Consider the following 18,386-nt stretch of genomic DNA (forward strand, 5'->3'; position numbering starts at 1 on the left):
GTCAGGCCGTGAGACGGTCATGCAGCCAAGTGGTCAAAGTCAAATACTGTATACTCTTACATGTTCATAATAATAATAATAATAATAATAATAATAATAATAATAATAAATTTATTATTTGTACCCCGCCCATCTGGCTGAGTCTCCCCAGCCACTACTCTTAGTCTTATCACTGATACTTATAAGCCGCTCTGGGGCTCGGGAGTCATTTTTGGTTGAAGAACAGGATAAAAATGCTGCTAAGATACATACGCTTTGCCATTACATCACATGGGCACTATTTACAAGGTGTCATTAAAGTAGGGGATCAGTTTATTTTTATTTTTATTTTAAAAAAGTGAAATCTCCGCACTCCCCGCAGCTGCAGTCTGAAGTGCTTGCAAACCGTAGACTAGGCCTCACTGGGTTACTCCGTACAAGTCAAAATGCCTTTCTTGCAGTCTTGCCCTGGCTTCTGCCTTGCTCACGGGAAATACCACTGTCACACCCTGTTTTTTGAGGCTCTGCTGCTTGTTCCCCATATTTTGCCCATTCTCCACCTATTTCTTTTTGCTTTTTAACAAATAAAAAATAACTAAAAGTGGTTGTGGTATGTTTTTCATATGGCAGCCAAGGAACGGCCTTGCTCTCCAAATGAAAGTTTTAAGTGACTGTTTATTACCTCTATAAACCCAGCTTGTAAGGCAAGCAATGTGGATAAGAGATGGCTATATTTTAATCTACCCACAAGCATTGAGAAGAGAGTGGGTAGGAATCCGAATAACTGGCTACATACAAGGCTTTGTGTGATAGCTCAGTCAGTAGAGTGGGAGACTCTTCATCACAAGGTTGTGAGTTTGAGCCCTACATTGGGTGAAAGATTCCTGCATTGCAGAGGGTTGGACTAGATTTATCCTTGTGGGTCCCTTAGGTAAAGGCAAAGGTAAAGGACCCCTGACAGTTAAGTCCAGCCGCAAACGACTCTGGGGTTGCGGCTCTCATCTCGCTTTACTGGCCGAGGGAGCATGACAGTTTTTCCGGGTCATGTGGCCAGCATGACTAAGCCGCTTCTGGCAAAACCAGAGCAGCGCACGGGAACATCGTTTACCTTACCGCTGGAGTGCAACTTATTTATCTACTTGCACTTTGATGTGCTTTCAAACTGCTTGGTTGGCAGGAGCTGGGACCGAGCAACGGGAGCTCACTCCGTCGCGGGGATCTGAACTGCCGAAGAGATCCTTTAAAGCAATACAGGGAAAGCTCAAGAAGGGCTGGGCAGCTAGAAGCAGATGCCCAAATGAAATGGTGAAGGGAAGGCTTTGGCTTCCTAACTGCACGTGAATATTTTTGACCGCTATCTTGAATAACGGTTTGGGAATCAACCTATTTTAGAAGGGGTTCCTATCTAAAACGGAGAGCTAAAAGACAACAGAGCGAGGCTGTATTATTTAGTGCAGAGAGGAAGGGTGGATTCGGATGGAAAACAAAATAAAAGGGAGGTAAGAGGTTCAAACTGCCCCCAATATTCGGTCACTCCACCTCCTCCTGCAAGGAAGGGAGAATTGTCTGATGGAACAGCAGCAACATTGGCAGAGCATCTTATTTGGCCTTATTTCACATGGTGGAACTACCAGAAAGCAATTGTGGATACAAAGGGATAATGCTTAATGAATACACAGGTGTGATGCATTGTCCTGTTAAACGGGCAGTCGGATGCATGCAGAATGCAGCAGAAGGAAGGCGGCTGTTGCCATGGGCGCGAGAGAGCGGAGCCTACTCTTTGGGGAAGGAAAGAAGCAAGCAAAGTACTCTGGATTAAAATAAAAAAAATTAAAAACCGGCAGGATGGAAAATTTGTTGCGAGAAGCCCCAGCTGACGGACCCCCTCGGGTGTGTCAGCATTCAGTCTGAATATCGTCTTCCGGAAGTCATTTTGCTGAATAGGTACCATTAATACTGCCGAGAGCTTTGGGGGAGACGGTTACCAAGCATTCCAAGTATTGTTGGCGGTGGGGGAGGAGACGGTTGCTAAGGACCGCAGGGGAGACGGTTGCCAAGGACCATCCTTGGGAGCAACGGTTGCCGGGGTGTGTTGTCGTTTTCCTTCCAGGGCTGTTGACACCAATTGCCAGGGGCACAGGAGGAGTCGGAAGGCAAGGCTGCCGGGCGCTAAGGGTCCCAGTCATTGTCATGGTGCTGGGCAGCGATGATGATCACTACAGTGAGGATTGTGCACAGGACCATGGCCGCGATGCCCACAGCCAGGCTGATGAAGGAGAAGTTGCGGGCCTCTCGTGAGGCAATTTCTGCTGATACGATGTCGCCGCGGGCAACTGCAGTCCGCACCTGAAGTGAGAGTAGAATGGTTATTTCGTGTGCTGTTTAATGCCAAAATAGGCTTCTGAGCAGTTTACAAAACATACAACCCAATTATTTGATTGATTGATTGATTGAATTAATTTATACACCACCCTATACCCGGAGGTCTCAGGGTGATTCACAGAATAAAATCAAAATATAAAACCACAAAATACATAATCAAAATAAAAACAACAATCCAATAACCCCCCCCCAAAAAAATTTTTTAAAAGAGCATAGGTTTGCCTGTTCTGGGGGTTCCCCCAGGACTCTGCAATAGATTTGGGGGTGGTCAGTGTGTGTGGGGGGGGAAGAGCTCCCAGGCCCTTTTAATATCCTCCCATTTTTTGTTAGCCTTTGTTAGACTGTTCATCTCTTCCCTGTCCCTGTTTTTATCCGCTGGACTGTTTTAAGGGTTGTTTATTTTTTTGATAGGGACGCGGATGGCGCTGTGGGTTAAACCACAGAACCTATTGGGCTTGCTGATCAGAAGGTTGGCAGTTCGAATCCCCACGACAGGGTTAGTTCCCGTTGCTCTGTCCCAGCTCCTGCCAACCTAGCAGTTCGAAAGCACATCAAAGTGCAAGTAGATAAATAGGGAGGGTAAACGGCATTTCTGTGCACTGCTCTGGTTCGCCAGAAGCGGCTTAGACATGCTGGTCACATGACCTAGAAGCTGTACGCCAGCTTCCTCGCCCAGTAAAGGGAGATGAGCACCGCAACCCCAGAGTCGTCCGCGACTAGACCTAATGGTCAGGGGTCCCTTTACCTTTATTTTTTTAATATGGTTTCAGCTTTCCAAATAGCTCCGTTAATTTATTGTGGTTGTCTATGGATTTTGTTCTCTGTGCTGGTTATGGATTTATTGTGGCATCTTTGCGGTATTTTATTTATATTTTTGACTTTCAAAAGCTGTTTTTAATTCTCTGCAAGTTGTCCAGAAGCCTATGTTTTACAGAACAATGAATAAATAAATAGTCTGGCTGGAACTTCCGCTCTGTGCTGCTCAGCTCCAGATAACTTAACCTTGAAAGAGAACAAACTACAGTGGTGCCTCGCTAGACGAATTTAATTCGTTCCACGGGTCTTTTCTTATAACGAAAAATTCGTCTAGCGAATCCCATAGCAATGCATTGAATGTTTTTATTTTATTTTTTTGCCCATAGGAATGCATTAATTGAATTTCAATGCATTCCTATGGGAAACCGCGATTCGCTAGATGAATTTTTCATAAAACGAATTCGTCTAGCAAGGCAACTAGAAAAAAACTTTCATTAAGCGGAAATTTCGTTAAGCAGGGCATTCGTTAAGCGAGGCACCACTGTACCCCAGTGTGGAAACTGGGCCCCAAGTGTGTAAAGGGAAATTAAACAGAAGAGGGACAAGGGGAGGCCAGGACAAGTAATAAACTCAGAGGGTGGAACTGCAATTCCCAGGATTCCCTGGGAGAAGAAATGATTATCAGCCATAAGCTATACAAAGAAACACACCCCATTGTGTTCAAATGCTTAGACCAGGAGTGGGGAGTCTTAGGCCTATGGCCCAAATATGACCGTCTGGGTCTTTCGATGTGGCCCTCAGGATTCTCTCCAAGCCACAGCCCTCACCATCCCTGCTCCCATGGCCTCCTTTGCCTGGAATGTGTCACTGAACTGTGAGAATCCCTTATGCTTGTCTGGATAGAGAGAGGTATATGTATGGAAACCCCTTGACCTATGCAAACCCTGCAACATTTCTCTGATGAAAATAGAGATGTCCCCTCCAAGTTTTCTTTGATGAAAATAGGGATGTCCTAAGGAAAGGCCAAAGTATCCAAAACTTTGGCCACCTCATGAGAAGAGAAGACCCCCCCTGAAAAAGACCCTGGTGTTGGGAAAGATGGAGGGCACTAGGAGAAGGGGACGACAGAGGACGAGATGGTTGGACAGTGTTCTCGAAGCTACCAACATGAGTCTGGCCAAACTGCGGGAGGCAGTGGAAGACAGGAGTGCCTGGCGTGCTCTGGTCCATGGGATCACGAAGAGTCGGACACGACTAAACGACTAAACAACAACAAGGAAAGGCATGACATTCCAGGATCAAGTCAGAAACCGGGATGGCTTCTGTAAATCTGGACAGTCCCTTGGAAAATAGGGACACTTGGAAGGTCTACCTATGCGTAACTGGGATGTAGCCAAACTATAAAGGGAAGAGTCACATCTGTCGCCCCACCCACTTTTGCCTGTAGCCCCACCCATCACTGACATCTACCCCCCCCTCACCTGAAGGTATTGCCTATGAGGCAATGTGGCCTTCAGGCTGAAAACATTTCCCCACCCTTAGCTTAGTGTCTAGTTCAGGGGTTCCCAAACTAAGGCCTGGGGGCCGGATGCGGCCCAATCACCTTCTAAATCCGGCCCGCGGACGGTCCAGGAATCAGCATGTTTTTACTTGAGCAGAATGTGTTATTTTATTTAAAATGCATCTCTGGGTTATTTGTGGGGCCTGCCTGCTGTTTTTACATGAGTAGAATGTGTCCTTTTGTTTAAAATGCATCTCTGGGTTATTTGTGGGGCATAGGAATTCGTTCATATAATTTTTCAAAATATAGTCCGGCCCCCACAAGGTCTGAGGGACAGTGGACCGGCCCCCTGCTGAAAAAGTTTGCTGACCCCTGGTCTAGTTAACTCCATTTAGGACTGTAGCAAAAACCAGTTTGTAGCTTTTATAAATTGCTCCAAGAGCACTTTTCCAACGTTGTCATCTTTATAGCATGTTCCCAGAACACTTTTCTCTCTGAGTAGGAGTCAGCGGCCGCCAAGCACCAGAGTTACATGCTATTTATCCTTTATGGGTGGGCGGGCGGGCAGGCAGGCAGGCAGAGATGGACTCGGCACCTCAGCTGGAGGCAAGAAACCTTGCGCTCTTCCAGCTTGGCAAAATGGCTGCCAGCCTCCTCTCAAGCACGGGATTATTTCCAGAGCACAGAACGAAGCGACTGAGTACAAAATGTGTATGCGTGTGGGAGGTGAGGAGTGCCAGCCAGACGTGAACAGGGAGTGCGCCGAGCATATGTTCCTGAGGAATTAAAACTGTTTCCTTTCCCCCCATTTTAACTCCTTGCAATATTCCTCAAAATCTTCAGCACGTTTCTGCGGATGAGAAAGGGTGGCTTATCGCTCACAACCTGGGACAGGATTTACCGTCGTGACAAGATTAAGACCTTTAACAGCAACGGTGTCGGTTGCCACCCTATTCAAGCCCATTGACCGCATTAATAATAATAATAATAATAATTATTATTATTATTATACCCCGCCCTTCCCAGTCAAGACTGGGCTCAGGGTGGCTAACAACAAGAATATCAAAGCAAACATAAAAGAGACAATTCAATTAAAATACAGATTAAATACAATGTTAAAATTCAATTTTAAAATTAGGAATCTACAAATGGAACCTCATTTAAATAGGATAAAACCTTAGGGGAGGGTAACACCGGGGTCAGACTGAGTCAGTCCAAAGGCCAAGCAGAACAGCTCTGTCTTCAGGCCCTACGAAAAGATGACAACTCCTGCTGGGCCCTAGTCTCCTGAGAGTGAGCGTTCCACCAGGTCGGGGCCTGTTACTGAGAAGGCCCTGGTCCTGGTCGAGGCCAGTCTAACCACCTTGTGACTCGGGATCTCCAGTATGTTATTATTTGTGGACCTTAACGTCCTCTGCGGGGCATACCAGGAGAGGTGGTCCCGTAGGTACGAGTGTCCTAAGCCGCATAAGGCTTTAAAGGTCAAAACCAGCACCTTAAACCTGACCCTGCACTCCACCGGGAGCCAGTGCAGCTGGCAAAGCACTGGATGAATGTGATGCTGTGGCAAGGACCCGCTGGAGTTTCTGGATCAGTTTCAAGGGCAGCCAAGCAGGGTTGCGCAACAGCCGTGATCATTGCGACCAAGATGTCGTTGAACTACAACTCCCATCATTCCTGACCATTGGGAAAGCTGCCAAGGAACGATGAGGGTTGTCGACCAACTGTTTAACAGTGGAACGGTCTACTTCGGAAGGTGGTGGACTGTCCTTCATTGGAGGTTGTTAAATGGATGTTGGATGGCAGTCTATCAGGGGTTCTTTTAGCTGCGATTCATCATTACAGGGGGCAGGACAAGACGAGCCACGGGCTCCCTTCCATCTCTACTGTTCTATGATTATAGGAAAATAGTTCCATAGACTCATAGAATGGTAGATTTGGAAGGGACCCTGCAAAGCAGGAATCTCAACTAAAGCTTCCAAGACCGGCAGCCATCCAACCTCTGCTTAAAAACCTCCAAGGAAGGAGAATCCACAACCCCCCCTGGGGGGGGGAGACCATTCCACTGTCAAACAGCTCTTATTGTCAGGAAGTTCTTCCTGATGTTTGGTCACAATCTCCTTCCTTGTAATTTGAAGCCATTGGATCGATTCACTCAAGAGCAGGAGAAAACAAACTTGCTTCATCTTCCATGTGACAGCCAGTGCCGGATTTATGTATAAGCTAAACAAGCTATACAGTTCAAGAAGGATACTGACAAGCTGGAACGTGTCCAGAAGAGGGCAACCAAAATGGTCAAAGGCCTGGAAATGATGCCTTATGAGGAATGGCTTAGGGAGCTGGGTATGTTTAGCCTGGAGAAGAGAAGAAGGTTAAGGGGTGATATGATAGCCATGTTCAAATATATGAAAGGATGTCATATAGAGGAGGGAGAAAAATTGTTTTCTGCTGCTCCAGAGAAGCGGACACGGAGCAATGGATTCAAGCTACAAGAAAGAAGATTCCACCTAAACATTAGGAAGAACTTCCTGACAGTAAAAGCTGTTCGGCAGTGGAATTTGCTACCAAGGAGTGTGGTGGAGTCTCCTTCTTGGAGGTCTTTAAGCAGAGGCTTGACAGGCATATGTCAAGAATGCTTTGATGGTGTTTCCTGCTTGGCAGGGGGTTGGACTGGATAGCCCTTGTGGTCTCTTCCAACTCTATGATTCTATGATTCTATAGCTTAGGGCCCCAAAAAATTTAAAGGGGAAAAAAACTGGACGTACTTTTCCAAAATATAAGATAAAAAACAAATAAAATAAAATGTACATACATCAACAGTGTTTTGTGTTGCGATAGGCTCCTATGATGTAGGTAATGGGCCCCGCCTGCTAGCCTGCTCCCTAAAATATCACATATAAAGGGCCCCATTACCTTCAGTAGCTTAGGGCCTCATCAAACCTAAATCCAGCCCTGGCAACAGCCCTTGAGATATTTGAAGATGATTGACTAAGATATCGTCTCTCAGTCTCCTCTTTTCCAGACTAAACGTACCTAGCTCCTTCAACCATTCCTCATCAGGCTTGGTTTCCAGACCCTTTATTATCTTGGTTGCCCTCGTCTGCACACCTTCCAGCTTGTCAACATCCTTCTTAAACTGAGGTGCCCAGAATTGGACACAGTATTCCAGGTGTGGTCTGGCCAAGGCAGAATAGAGTGGGACTATTACTTCCCTTGATCTGGACACTATACTTCTGTTGATGCAGCCTAGAAGAGCATTAGGTTTTGGTTTTGGTTTGCTAATGCAACCCCCCCCCCGCCACGCACACAGAAATAGAAATACATTTTAAATAAGACTGAAACCCTAACGAAGTAGACACTTGTTTTAAAGACCCATTTATCCCACTGAGAAAGCCTGTTGGAACAGGAATGGATTCCATAGTATGGGAAGAATGCAGATGCAGTGGTACCTCGCAAGACGAATGCCCTGCAAGACAAATTTTCCGCAAGACGAATGTGTTTTGCAATCTGATGGTGGCTCGCAAGACGAATACGTTTTGCGAAAAATTTAATTAATACGTTCCTATGGTCAAAAAAAGAAATTTCAGTGCATTCCTATGGGAAACCGCGATTCGCAAGATGAATTTTTCGCAAAACGAATTGACTCGTGGAACGAATTAAATTCGTCTTGCGAGGCACTACTGTAGTAAGTGCTGGTTGTATCTTGACATGAAGGCTTTCCCACAGAACAAAGCCAGCCCCACCAAAAGCCCTGCTCTGAGTTACTGCGTAGCAGGTTTCTGGGATCTTTGCAGGAGAAGCTCTCCTGTAGCCTGCAGCAATCTACTGGGTTTACAAGGGATAAGGCAACCCCTCAAGTAACCTGGTCCTGAGCTGAACAGGGCCTTGTACGGATAGCTCAGCCGGTAGAGCATAAGACTCATGATCCCAGGGTCGTGGGTTCGAGTCCTGAAAGATTCCTGCATTGCAGGAAGTTGGACTAGGTTTCCTTCCAAGTCTACAGTTCTATGATTCTTGTCCCTCCCCTCTTCTCTTCCTCAGCTGGTCGCTCACCTGCACGGCCTTGATGATAGCAATGATCCCCGTGGGCCAGAAGCAGCAGATGGTGGTGAGGACTGCGATGGGAAGGTAATCGTGGGGCGGGCGCCTCGGTTCCAGGATGGCGATGCCGGGGGTCATCTGTGTAGGGGACAGAGATGGTGGAGGAGGAGGGTTGGCCTGAGGGTAGGCCTGCAAGCAAGAGGGGAGAAAAGCCCATGTCACGGGAGGAAGGAATCTCCGTTTTGCTTCTCTCCGGGAGTATCAAAGGTGGCCTAAAGCAGGCACCCCCAAACTCGGCCCTCCAGATGTTTTGGGACTACAATTCCCATCATCCCTGACCACTGGTCCTGTTAGCTAAGGGTGATGGGAGCTGTAGTCCCAAAACATCTGGAGGGCCGCAGTTTGGGGATGCCTGGCCTAGAGCATTCAGCACACTCAGGTGGATTTCATATTGTAAACCCCTCGGAAAGCATAGGCCCGGCCTAACTGCTGTTAGTAACGCACCAGGCACATGAATGGCACAATATATGTGAATAAACACTTCCAGAACTGTACCACTTCGGGATGCAGGTGGGAGACAGGGTTCTAGGGATGGGGAAGAATCTTGATTCACTTAAGGTTTTTAGATACAGTGGTACCTCGACTTACGAATAACTCAACTAACGAATGTTTCGAGTTACGAACGGAGCTCCATCCGCCATTTTGGATGCGGTTTAGATAGGATTTTTTTGACTTACGAAATTTTAAAATCCCCCCATAGGCTTCTACTTACGATTTTTTCGACTTACGAAGGTCCATTCGGAACGGATTAAATTTGTAAGTTGAGGGACCACTGTATTCACTTATGTTTTTACGTGTGACGAAAATGCGGGAGGCAGTGGAAGACAGGAGTGCCTGTTGTGCTCTGGTCCATGGGGTCACGAAGAGTCGGACATGACTAAACGACTAAACAACAAATGCTGCCCAGAGTTGCTGGGGAATCCCAGCCAGATGGGCAGGGTATAAATAAAATCATAATCATAATTTAAAAGGCAAACCTGCCAAAAAGCACACTCTCCAAAACAACGCACAGACTGAAACACAGCCACCTTTCAAACTTTGCTCCAGATTTTTGCAGTGCAGTTCTCCAGCCAGATAACGTGCACACAAATGCAGGTACTAGGTTAAAGTGTGCCTTAAAATGCACAAATGAATGACAATAGCATGCAAAAACTCATCATTTTGGTGACTCCCCACCTGTTCTGGCACCCCACATATATACACAGTGGAACCTCAGTTTACGAACACCTCGGTTTACGAATTTTCGGTTTACGAACGCCGCGGACCCATCTGGAACGGATTAATTCGCTTTCCATTACTTTCAATGGGAAAGTTCGCTTCAGTTTATGAATGTTTCAGTTTATGAACAGACTTCCGGAACCAATTACACCCATGCTTCGGGTTAAGTACGCTTCAGGTTGAGTACTCCGCGGACCCGTCTGGAACGGATTAATCCACTTTCCATTACTTTCAATGGGAAAGTTCGCTCCAGTTTATGAACGCTTCAGTTTAAGTTCTCCGCGGACCGTCTGGAACAGATTAATCCACTTTCCATTACTTTCAATGGGAAAGTTCGCTTCAGTTTATGAACGCTTCAGTTTATGAACAGACTTCCGGAACCAATTGTCTTCATAAACCGAGGTACCACTGTACTGTAAGTGGAAAATTGTACTGTAAGTGGGGAGCACCCTCTAAATACCCTCTCTGCTACTCTCTCTCCAATCCGGATCAGAAATACTGTAGCAAAACTATCCACAACTGGAAGCTGGAATTGAAGCAGGAGGCAGCAGAATGTGAGGAAAATTGGTGGCTGTGGCTGCTGCGCTGTCCCGCATTTCAGCTGTTAGGGGGGAAGGCTGAGCAGTAGGGTGATGACTTTTTTACAACCTCACTTCCCTGTATCATAATTTGATGAGCTTTCACTAAAGATTAGATAAAATCTTACTTTCAAAGAGATTTGATTTTAAAAAACCACGCACAAAATGATTTTAAAAAATTTATCAGTTTTTTGACCATTTTTGAAGTCACTGTAAGCAGATATAAAATTGAACCCAAGCTTTAGAGTCACATATATACAACATTATATAGGGTCATCAAACACACAAGGAAGCTTTTTTTAGCTGCATTAACAGTATAGACGCCGCTAGAGGACGATGTTTTGCTACCTCTCCTGTAGGTTCTTTTTCCAGCATGCCCGGCAGGGTCTGCTGGCTGAGTTTTAAGGTCCCAAAAAGGGGCTTTTACCTTGCGCAGGTGTGACATTTGTATACCCTATCATAGCTGCCAAGTTATCCCTTTTTTACAGGGATTTTCCCTTATGCTGAATAGGCTTTCTCGCGAGAAAAGCGAAAACTTGGCAGCTATGTACCCTATGTTGCTAAGAACACTCCCCATTGTGGAATGTGGTGTTGTGTCCAAATTTGATACGAAATATTTATAAAATTGTTAATACAATTTTATGAAATGGTAAAACGGCATGCAAAAAAAATTAAAACCGGTTTGTGTGTGACCTTTTTAAATATTTCAATGGGATATATACCTCATTTTAGTCATCAATAGGCAAAAGTTCATCCATTTGTGCTACAGGAAATAATTTTTGAGGAAAAAAATGAAAAAGTCATCACCCTACTGAGAAGCCGAAGAAGAAGAAGAAGAAGAAGAAGAAGAAGAAGAAGAAGAAGAAGAAGAAGAAGAAGAAGAAGAAGAAGAAGAGGAGGAGGAGGAGTTTGGATTTGATATCCCGCTTTATCACTACCCGAAGGAGTCTCAAAGCGGCTAACAATCTCCTTTCCCCTCCTCCCCCACAACAGACACTCTGTGAGGTGAGTGGGGCTGAGAGACTTCAGAGAAGTGTGACTAGCCCAAGGTCACCCAGCAGCTGCATGTGGAGGAGCGGAGACGCGAACCCGGTTCACCAGATTACGAGTCTACCACTCTTAACCACTACACCACACTGGCTCTCAGGAAAGCCCTGCTGCACATCCAGCCTTTTCTCTGCCCCTTTGGGCTCTGGGAAGGGCCACAAGAACTCTCCAGCTCTCTCTTCCCCATTTCCAGGTATGAATTAATTTATTTGATTATTTCCCAGCGCCACACATATATGCAATTGCACACAAGTTGATCACACCCATAAGAAGCACTGCAGATTGCCCCCCCCCCAACCATAAACAACTCACCGCCCCTACTGGGTAGACCGGAAGGTATGCCGTGCACGGCTGCAGCTGGACAGGGTATCCCGGGTGCATATAGCCTCCGATCGGTAGGGTCCCAACTGGTGGATGAGTCTGCACTACGTAGCCCTGAGGGGCTCCATTGAACTGAGTTTCCTGCATGTAGGGGTCCGGGGGGAGGCGCGGCAGGGTAGCGGAATGGTGGCGTGGCGGGCGTGGCAAGGTGGCTGATGTAGGGGGAGGGCGTGGCAGGGTAGCAGCCCCTCCAAGCCGGGGCAATGTGGCAGTGCCTGAGTGGACGGCAGTGCCTGAGTGGACAGCAGGGGTGTCGCTGTAACCGGGGATGGGGGCATCTTGCGGTGGTGGAGGAGGCGGCTGCAAAGGGGCGTTGTAGGGGGGAGGAGAGGTGTGGGGTACGGAGTCAGGGAGCCCTAAGGGGGAAGGAAAAGACAACATGGGGGGGGGGAACCACAAAGAAAATATATTAAAGAAGCATCAATATATACTCAGCAGCACAGCATAATTTGAGGTTAAAAGAATTTCAGAAATAGACTGGAAAGAGAAGTTGCTGAATTACAACTTATCACCAAGCTCAAAACCATGGAGGGACCTGGTTTGAACAGAGACATAGGATTCTTATCTCATTATACATGATAAAGCGATCTTCAGCCATCTCAACCCTTGCTTTTTCATGCAAAACCATTTGCAGTCGTTTTCAGTCATCAACAGCTATCAGTCAGTCAATCACCCACTTCCACCACCCTTCTGAGTGATACCCCTCCCCACCCCCTCCCCACCCCTTCTCCACATAAGTGCCTGGGGACTCCTATTTCAGTGTATCTGAAGAAGTGTGCATGCACACGAAAGCTCATACCAAAATAAAAAACTTAGTTGGTCTTTAAGGTGCTACTAAAGGAATTTTTTTAGCATAATTTGAAACATTGGACTTTAGCTGGTAAGGGGTTCAGAAACGCCCCCAAAACAACAACAACAACAATCCCCCAAACAGGACTACGTGTGTCTTTTCCGCGAAACCTCCCTTTCAACAACTGAACAAAGGCACATTCATTTAATATATCCAGCAACATTGTCTTGAATTCAAATCTCATCCACCAAAGTGCTTGCAATCCGCCTGAGCTTCTTGTTGCCTACAAATCAGATACGCATTCTCCCCATTCTGGCACTCAGATGACTGGTGAAAACGACTTTTCAAACAAACATACCAGACCTATGTATGCTTTTCTCTTAGCTTGGCCTCTCATGTTCACTCAAATAAGTTCTAACGCTGGTGGGATGCCCTTTCGATGGAAATCCAGCTAAACATCAAAGCACTCATCATAGAGATGCAATGTGACATTACTTCCCCCATACTGCACCTTTACCAGGCTGATGTACAAGGGGCAGAGGAAGGCACGCCATGCTGTCATATTGAACAAAGCCCAGAAATGAAGATTCACAGTCTGTATTTTGCAGGAGGGGCCCAAGCTTTAGGTTTGCACAATTAAGGGACGTCCCTTTCCCCCGATAAGCATTCATCATGCTTTGCGCTCATGATATTATTGGGGCGGTTAAACACAGCCGCACTTTCAATATCATTTGCACCTGCAAAAGCTTTGGGGTGCTTTGCTTGCAGTAAGTCAATGATATAGTAACGTTGCAGAAATACAGTAGAACTGCAGAATGGCATACCTGCCAAGTGTCCTGGGAAAAAACAGGATATCCTGGTTTTTTTGTGAGATTGTGGTGGCCATTTTGGGTGCTGTGCTATCGCGCTGCGCTCTCGCCCCCCAAAAAACACTTGGGGGGGCAAGAGTGAGTCGTGGGGCACATGACTCACATGGGAGTACGTCCTGGAAGATTAACATCCCAGTTTTGGGTGGGCTGTCCAGTATAAATCCACCACTAATGTACTATTATTGCATCAGTTACAGGCACTAGTCTGGAGGTCTTTTTGCAGTCTAGAAAGTGACAGAGAAAGAAATTGCAAAATGTGAGATGAATGAATGACTATAACTAGAATCATAGAGTTGGAAGAGACCACAAGGGCCATCCAGTCCAACCCCCTGCCAAGCAGGAAACACCATCAAAGCATTCTTGACATATGCCTGTCAAGCCTCTGCTTAAAGACCTCCAAAGAAGAAGAAAGATGTAGGAACACCCTGCAGGTCTATCAGGATGAACGCTCCTTGCCATATAACCACACTGTGTAAACAAATAAGAATGAAAGCTTTCTAAAGTCTGGATCTAGACCAGGCTTCCTCAACCTCGGCCCTCCAGATGTTTTGAGACTACAGTTCCCATCATCGCTGACCACTGGTCCTGCTAGCTAGGGATCATGGGAGTTGTAGGCCAAAAACATCTGGAGGGCCGAGGTTGAGGAAGCCTGGCCTAGACTAAGCATCATGTAAGCTTTGAGCAGGCAAATTAGGATGGATGCTGAATAAGCAGGTTGCCTGGGGGAGCCCTTTTCCCCAGCATTAGGTAACTAATTTTGTGTCTCTGCCTTTCCCTAAGCTACGCTCTTCCGCTCTTCCGTTCTGTGGGTCTTTTCAGTTTGCAAGCTTGAGGGCAGGGCCTCTGCCTCACACTTTAATCAATGCGAGTTGTTTTTTTGGAGATCACAATTGTCTGAAAAGTGAGGTGGATCGATGGAGAACGATTGTAGCATGGAACCGGTGAAAAAGAGGCAGGCAGTGGAGAGTGTGTGTCAGGGACCCTGGGGAGACTGAATTACAAATGTCTTTGGCCTGAGGCAGGGAACTAGTCTAATGTGCTGCCTCGACAGGCCCGGCTTGGGTGTTTGCCGCTTCCTTCTGAAATGGCAGCCGCTTGCCGCCATTTTGTTCAGCCTTCCATGCACCCCACCCCCACGTGCCCAAAGAGTTGCTCATAGGTTTTGCCAGACGAGCAAGCGGCAACCTTCTGGAAGCTTTGGACCAAAGCTGGGGCTGATGGAAGTTGTAGTCTGAAAAACCTGAGAGGAACCAAGGCTGGTGAAGGTTGTCCTACTAGGCCCACCAAGTTGTGCCAGCAAGGAGTAGCAAGCAGGCGTAGCAGCTGCATCCTGGCCACTGGCTCAGGGGTCTGCAGCTCAAAGGTCCACTATGAACATAGAGTTGCCTCTATGACAGGTCTGGAAGAACTGTAGCCCTCCCAAGGTAGTTGGACTCGTCCTCCCTGATCATTCACCTTGCTTGCTAGGGCCGATGGGAGTTGCACTCCAACAATACTGGAACATACCCAGCAAGGGTCCTGGAAAGACTGGGGACACCCCATTTTTTATTGCAAGAGAATGGTTGCCATTTTGGTCGCCGTAATTTCACACCACAATTTCCAACCCTCCCCCCCCCAAAGGCTTCCCCCTTATAATCTTGTGTGGCACCCCAAAACGTGTGTTTTGGGCACTGTGCCCCCCCCCAAAAAGCCTCTTTTTCCAGGGAAAATTGTGGTGCAAAATCATGCAAGATCATGGAAACCAAAATGGTTGCCATTCTATTGGGATAATTAAAAAATGGAAGATGGTGTCCAGGAAGATTGCATCCCATACTATGCCATCCCTGTGTTGGAGGGTATGCTGGGACACCCCCACCTTGTAGGAGCAGAGGAAGCTGGCTTATATCCATAGCTGCCAAGTTCCAGATAGAAAAATCCGTGACCAGCAGTGGCGCAGCACCGGAAGTCGCTTCTACGCGACTTCCGGACATGCGTAGAAGCGACTTCTGGTGCCGCTCGCGCCCATTTCCAAAATGTCCACAGCGCCAGAAGTCACTTCTACGCACTTCCGGACATGTGTAGAAGCGACTTCCGATGCCGCTGCCGCCCGATTTCCGGTGCCCATACATGGGCAGAGCGGCACCAGAAACATGGCTGCCTACAGGAGCTGCTTTCCGGGGGATTTACGGGATATAAATCCATTTGGGAGACCAGCGGGAAATGGTAAGAAAATATGGGGGTTTCCCGGGAAAAACGGGCTACTTGGCAGCTAGGCTTATATCGATTCAGACCCAGCTCTGTACTGTCTACACACCAGGGGTTCCCAAACTGGTCTGTGGACCCCCATTGCTCCTCAAGGTGTTCTGTGGCGTATCTGCGTCGAACATGAAAAAAAAATTAATTCTGTTTTTATTTCTCCTTTTATTTCTTACATCCATGGAGTGCAAATGGTAACGCAAGAAAATTCAAGAAATAAAAGAAGCAATAAAAAGACAATGAGAAACTATTCTGCCTCTAGCACAGTACATTGCAATTGCTACAACAGGCAGAGGGAAAAAAAAATAGTTAAGTGGTCCGGGAAGACCCTCCGCTATTTTCAAGTGGTTTGTTGACAGGGAAAGTGTTTGGGAACCATGAATCTACGCTGACTAGTGGCAGCTCTCCATGGCTTCATAAGGAAGAGCCAGCGGCCCATTTACTCCAGCATCCTGTTCTCACAGTGGCCAACCACATGCCTGTGGGAAACCACCAACAGGACCTGAGCACAAGGACCATCTCCCCTCCTGTGGTTTGCGGAAACCTGCATTGAGAAGCATTGCTGCCTCTGACTGTGGAGGCAGAGCATAACCATGGCGGCCAGTAGCCATGGAGTAGCCTTATCCTCTATGAATTTGTCCAGCCTTTTCCAGTTCTGCTTGGAGGTGCCAGGGATTGAACCTGAGGCCTGGCCTTCTGCATGCAAACAGATGCTCTGCCACTGAGCTGTGGCCCTTCCGTGCATGAGTTCGGTGCGCTCGGACCTCAGAATAACTCTCTTCCAACAGGCAATATGAAACCTCTGGATCGGCCGGGCCTAGTATAAAAGCTAGGAGCTTGGCTGTTGAGCTTTAAGGCTTCAGCATCCCCCGTGCTGGCAGCTCTACTCCTCTTGGCTGCAGCTGTGGGAGCCCATTGTCCTTCTGTGCCTGGAGAGAGCCCACTCTTCAACACTTACAGCCTGGCCCTGGCCCCCAAAACGTGTGGGATTTGTCAACAGCCGCCTGGTATCAGCGCTCTGCCTTCCCTGCCCGCCCCTGCAGTGATCCTGAAGGAGACAACTGTCCTAGCTCCACAAAGACCCATTGTTTGCCTAACATTCCCCACAGCTGTTTATTCCAGAGTCAAGCCAGGCAGGGCGAGGCAAACCACCTCAGGCAGCGTATTCGAGGGGTGGCAGCCTCTCCGGCCATTCCTCCTCAGTCCCCAGGCCACTTTCCTCCATTGGAGATCAGAGCGGCATGCTCCGCAGGCCTTCCATGCACCCACTAAACAGCACTATTGCTCTCAAGTGCGCTGGATAATGCTATCTACAGTAATGGCCTGCATGCACACCATTTATTCAGAGCGCGCACGCACACACACACACACACACACACAGTGGTACCTCGACTTACGAAGGTGATCCGTTCCGTGGCACTCTTCGTAAGTCGAAACCTTCGGATGTTGAAGCATCCATTTCGCGCATGCACAATGTGCGATTTTTGCACCTTGCGCATGCGCAGACCGCACACGCCCCTTCTGCGCAGGCACAGAACGCACGCGCGGCAAAAATACTTCCGGGTTAGTGGACTTCGTAAGTCGAAACCTTCGGAAGTCGAGGCATTCATAAGTCAAGGTACCACTGTACACAAATCCTGGGAACTGTAGTCTGCTAAGGCTGCTGGGATTGTAGCTAGGCCTACTACAGTTTCCAGGATTATTTGAGGGGCGCGTGCTCTAAATGCATGGTCTATATGCAGTCCAATTGCCAGCACTGAACTGCCAGTCTAGTCAGCTTCTGTCCAAGCAATGCGGGTGAGATGTGCAGGAGGGCAGTTTGGTCCTTTGGCTCAGGCAGCAAATTGTCTTGGGCCAGCTCAGAATCCAGGCCAAGGGGAAAGAAACAGGGATGCCCAGTCAGCTATGTGGTGTGTGGCCTACGGGCTCCCTCATGATAACAGCCTTTCTCTCTGACGCAGCCAAGAAGCAGTGGTGAACGGTGCTGCTTGGCTGCCCGGGGTGGTACATACGCAGACCGTCCTGGCGCGTACGCCGTGGTGTCACGACGCGGCCTGATGCATGTGTCGTGACGTCACGATGCACGCACCAGGTTGGACTGCGCATGTCCACACATGCGCAGTCCGTCCGTGGCGGTGCGTGAGGGTGGCGCCGGGTGTGCTCCGCGAGGGTGGCAGCAGCCGGCGCGTGAGGGCGGAGGGCGGTTGTGGTGAGGGCAGTGGCGCGCTCAGCCAGAGGAGGCCAGGGGCAGGCCAGACTGGAGCCAGGGGCGCCCCTCCCCCTGCCCCGCCCCTCCCTTGCTACGTGCCTGCCAAGAAGGGAGCACTCAACCGCTGAAAAAACCCTATAACAATACATTCACAATTAAATTGCAAATGAGCAACGTGAGCATTCATTGAGACTTTTCATTAACGCTATCGCTCAGCATGGTGTGGTTGCCATTAGAGCGGAGGAAGGGGGTGTCACAGGGTCTAACCCAGGCACCCCCAAACTGCGGCCCTCCAGATGTTTTGGCCTACAACTCCCATGATCCCTAGCTAACAGGACCA

The 18,386-nt window shown here is 47.9% G+C and overlaps 1 protein-coding gene across 1 annotated transcript; it reads right to left on the reverse strand.

Annotated features, from left to right (window-relative positions):
• Nucleotides 1-335: 335 nt before the first annotated feature.
• On the reverse strand, nt 336-13,287 carry PRRT1 (proline rich transmembrane protein 1). Its single transcript, XM_060270988.1, has 4 exons — nt 13,251-13,287; nt 11,875-12,299; nt 8,672-8,848; nt 336-2,325 (listed from the first exon to the last, which is right to left on the reverse strand). The coding sequence occupies exons 1-4, from the start codon at nt 13,285-13,287 to the stop codon at nt 2,149-2,151; spliced, it is 816 nt and encodes a 271-aa protein (XP_060126971.1). The 3' UTR covers nt 336-2,148.
• Nucleotides 13,288-18,386: the final 5,099 nt, after the last annotated feature.

Source organism: Zootoca vivipara, chromosome 2, assembly GCF_963506605.1.
Source record: "Zootoca vivipara chromosome 2, rZooViv1.1, whole genome shotgun sequence".
In the NCBI taxonomy this organism is placed as follows: Eukaryota; Metazoa; Chordata; class Lepidosauria; order Squamata; family Lacertidae; genus Zootoca; species Zootoca vivipara.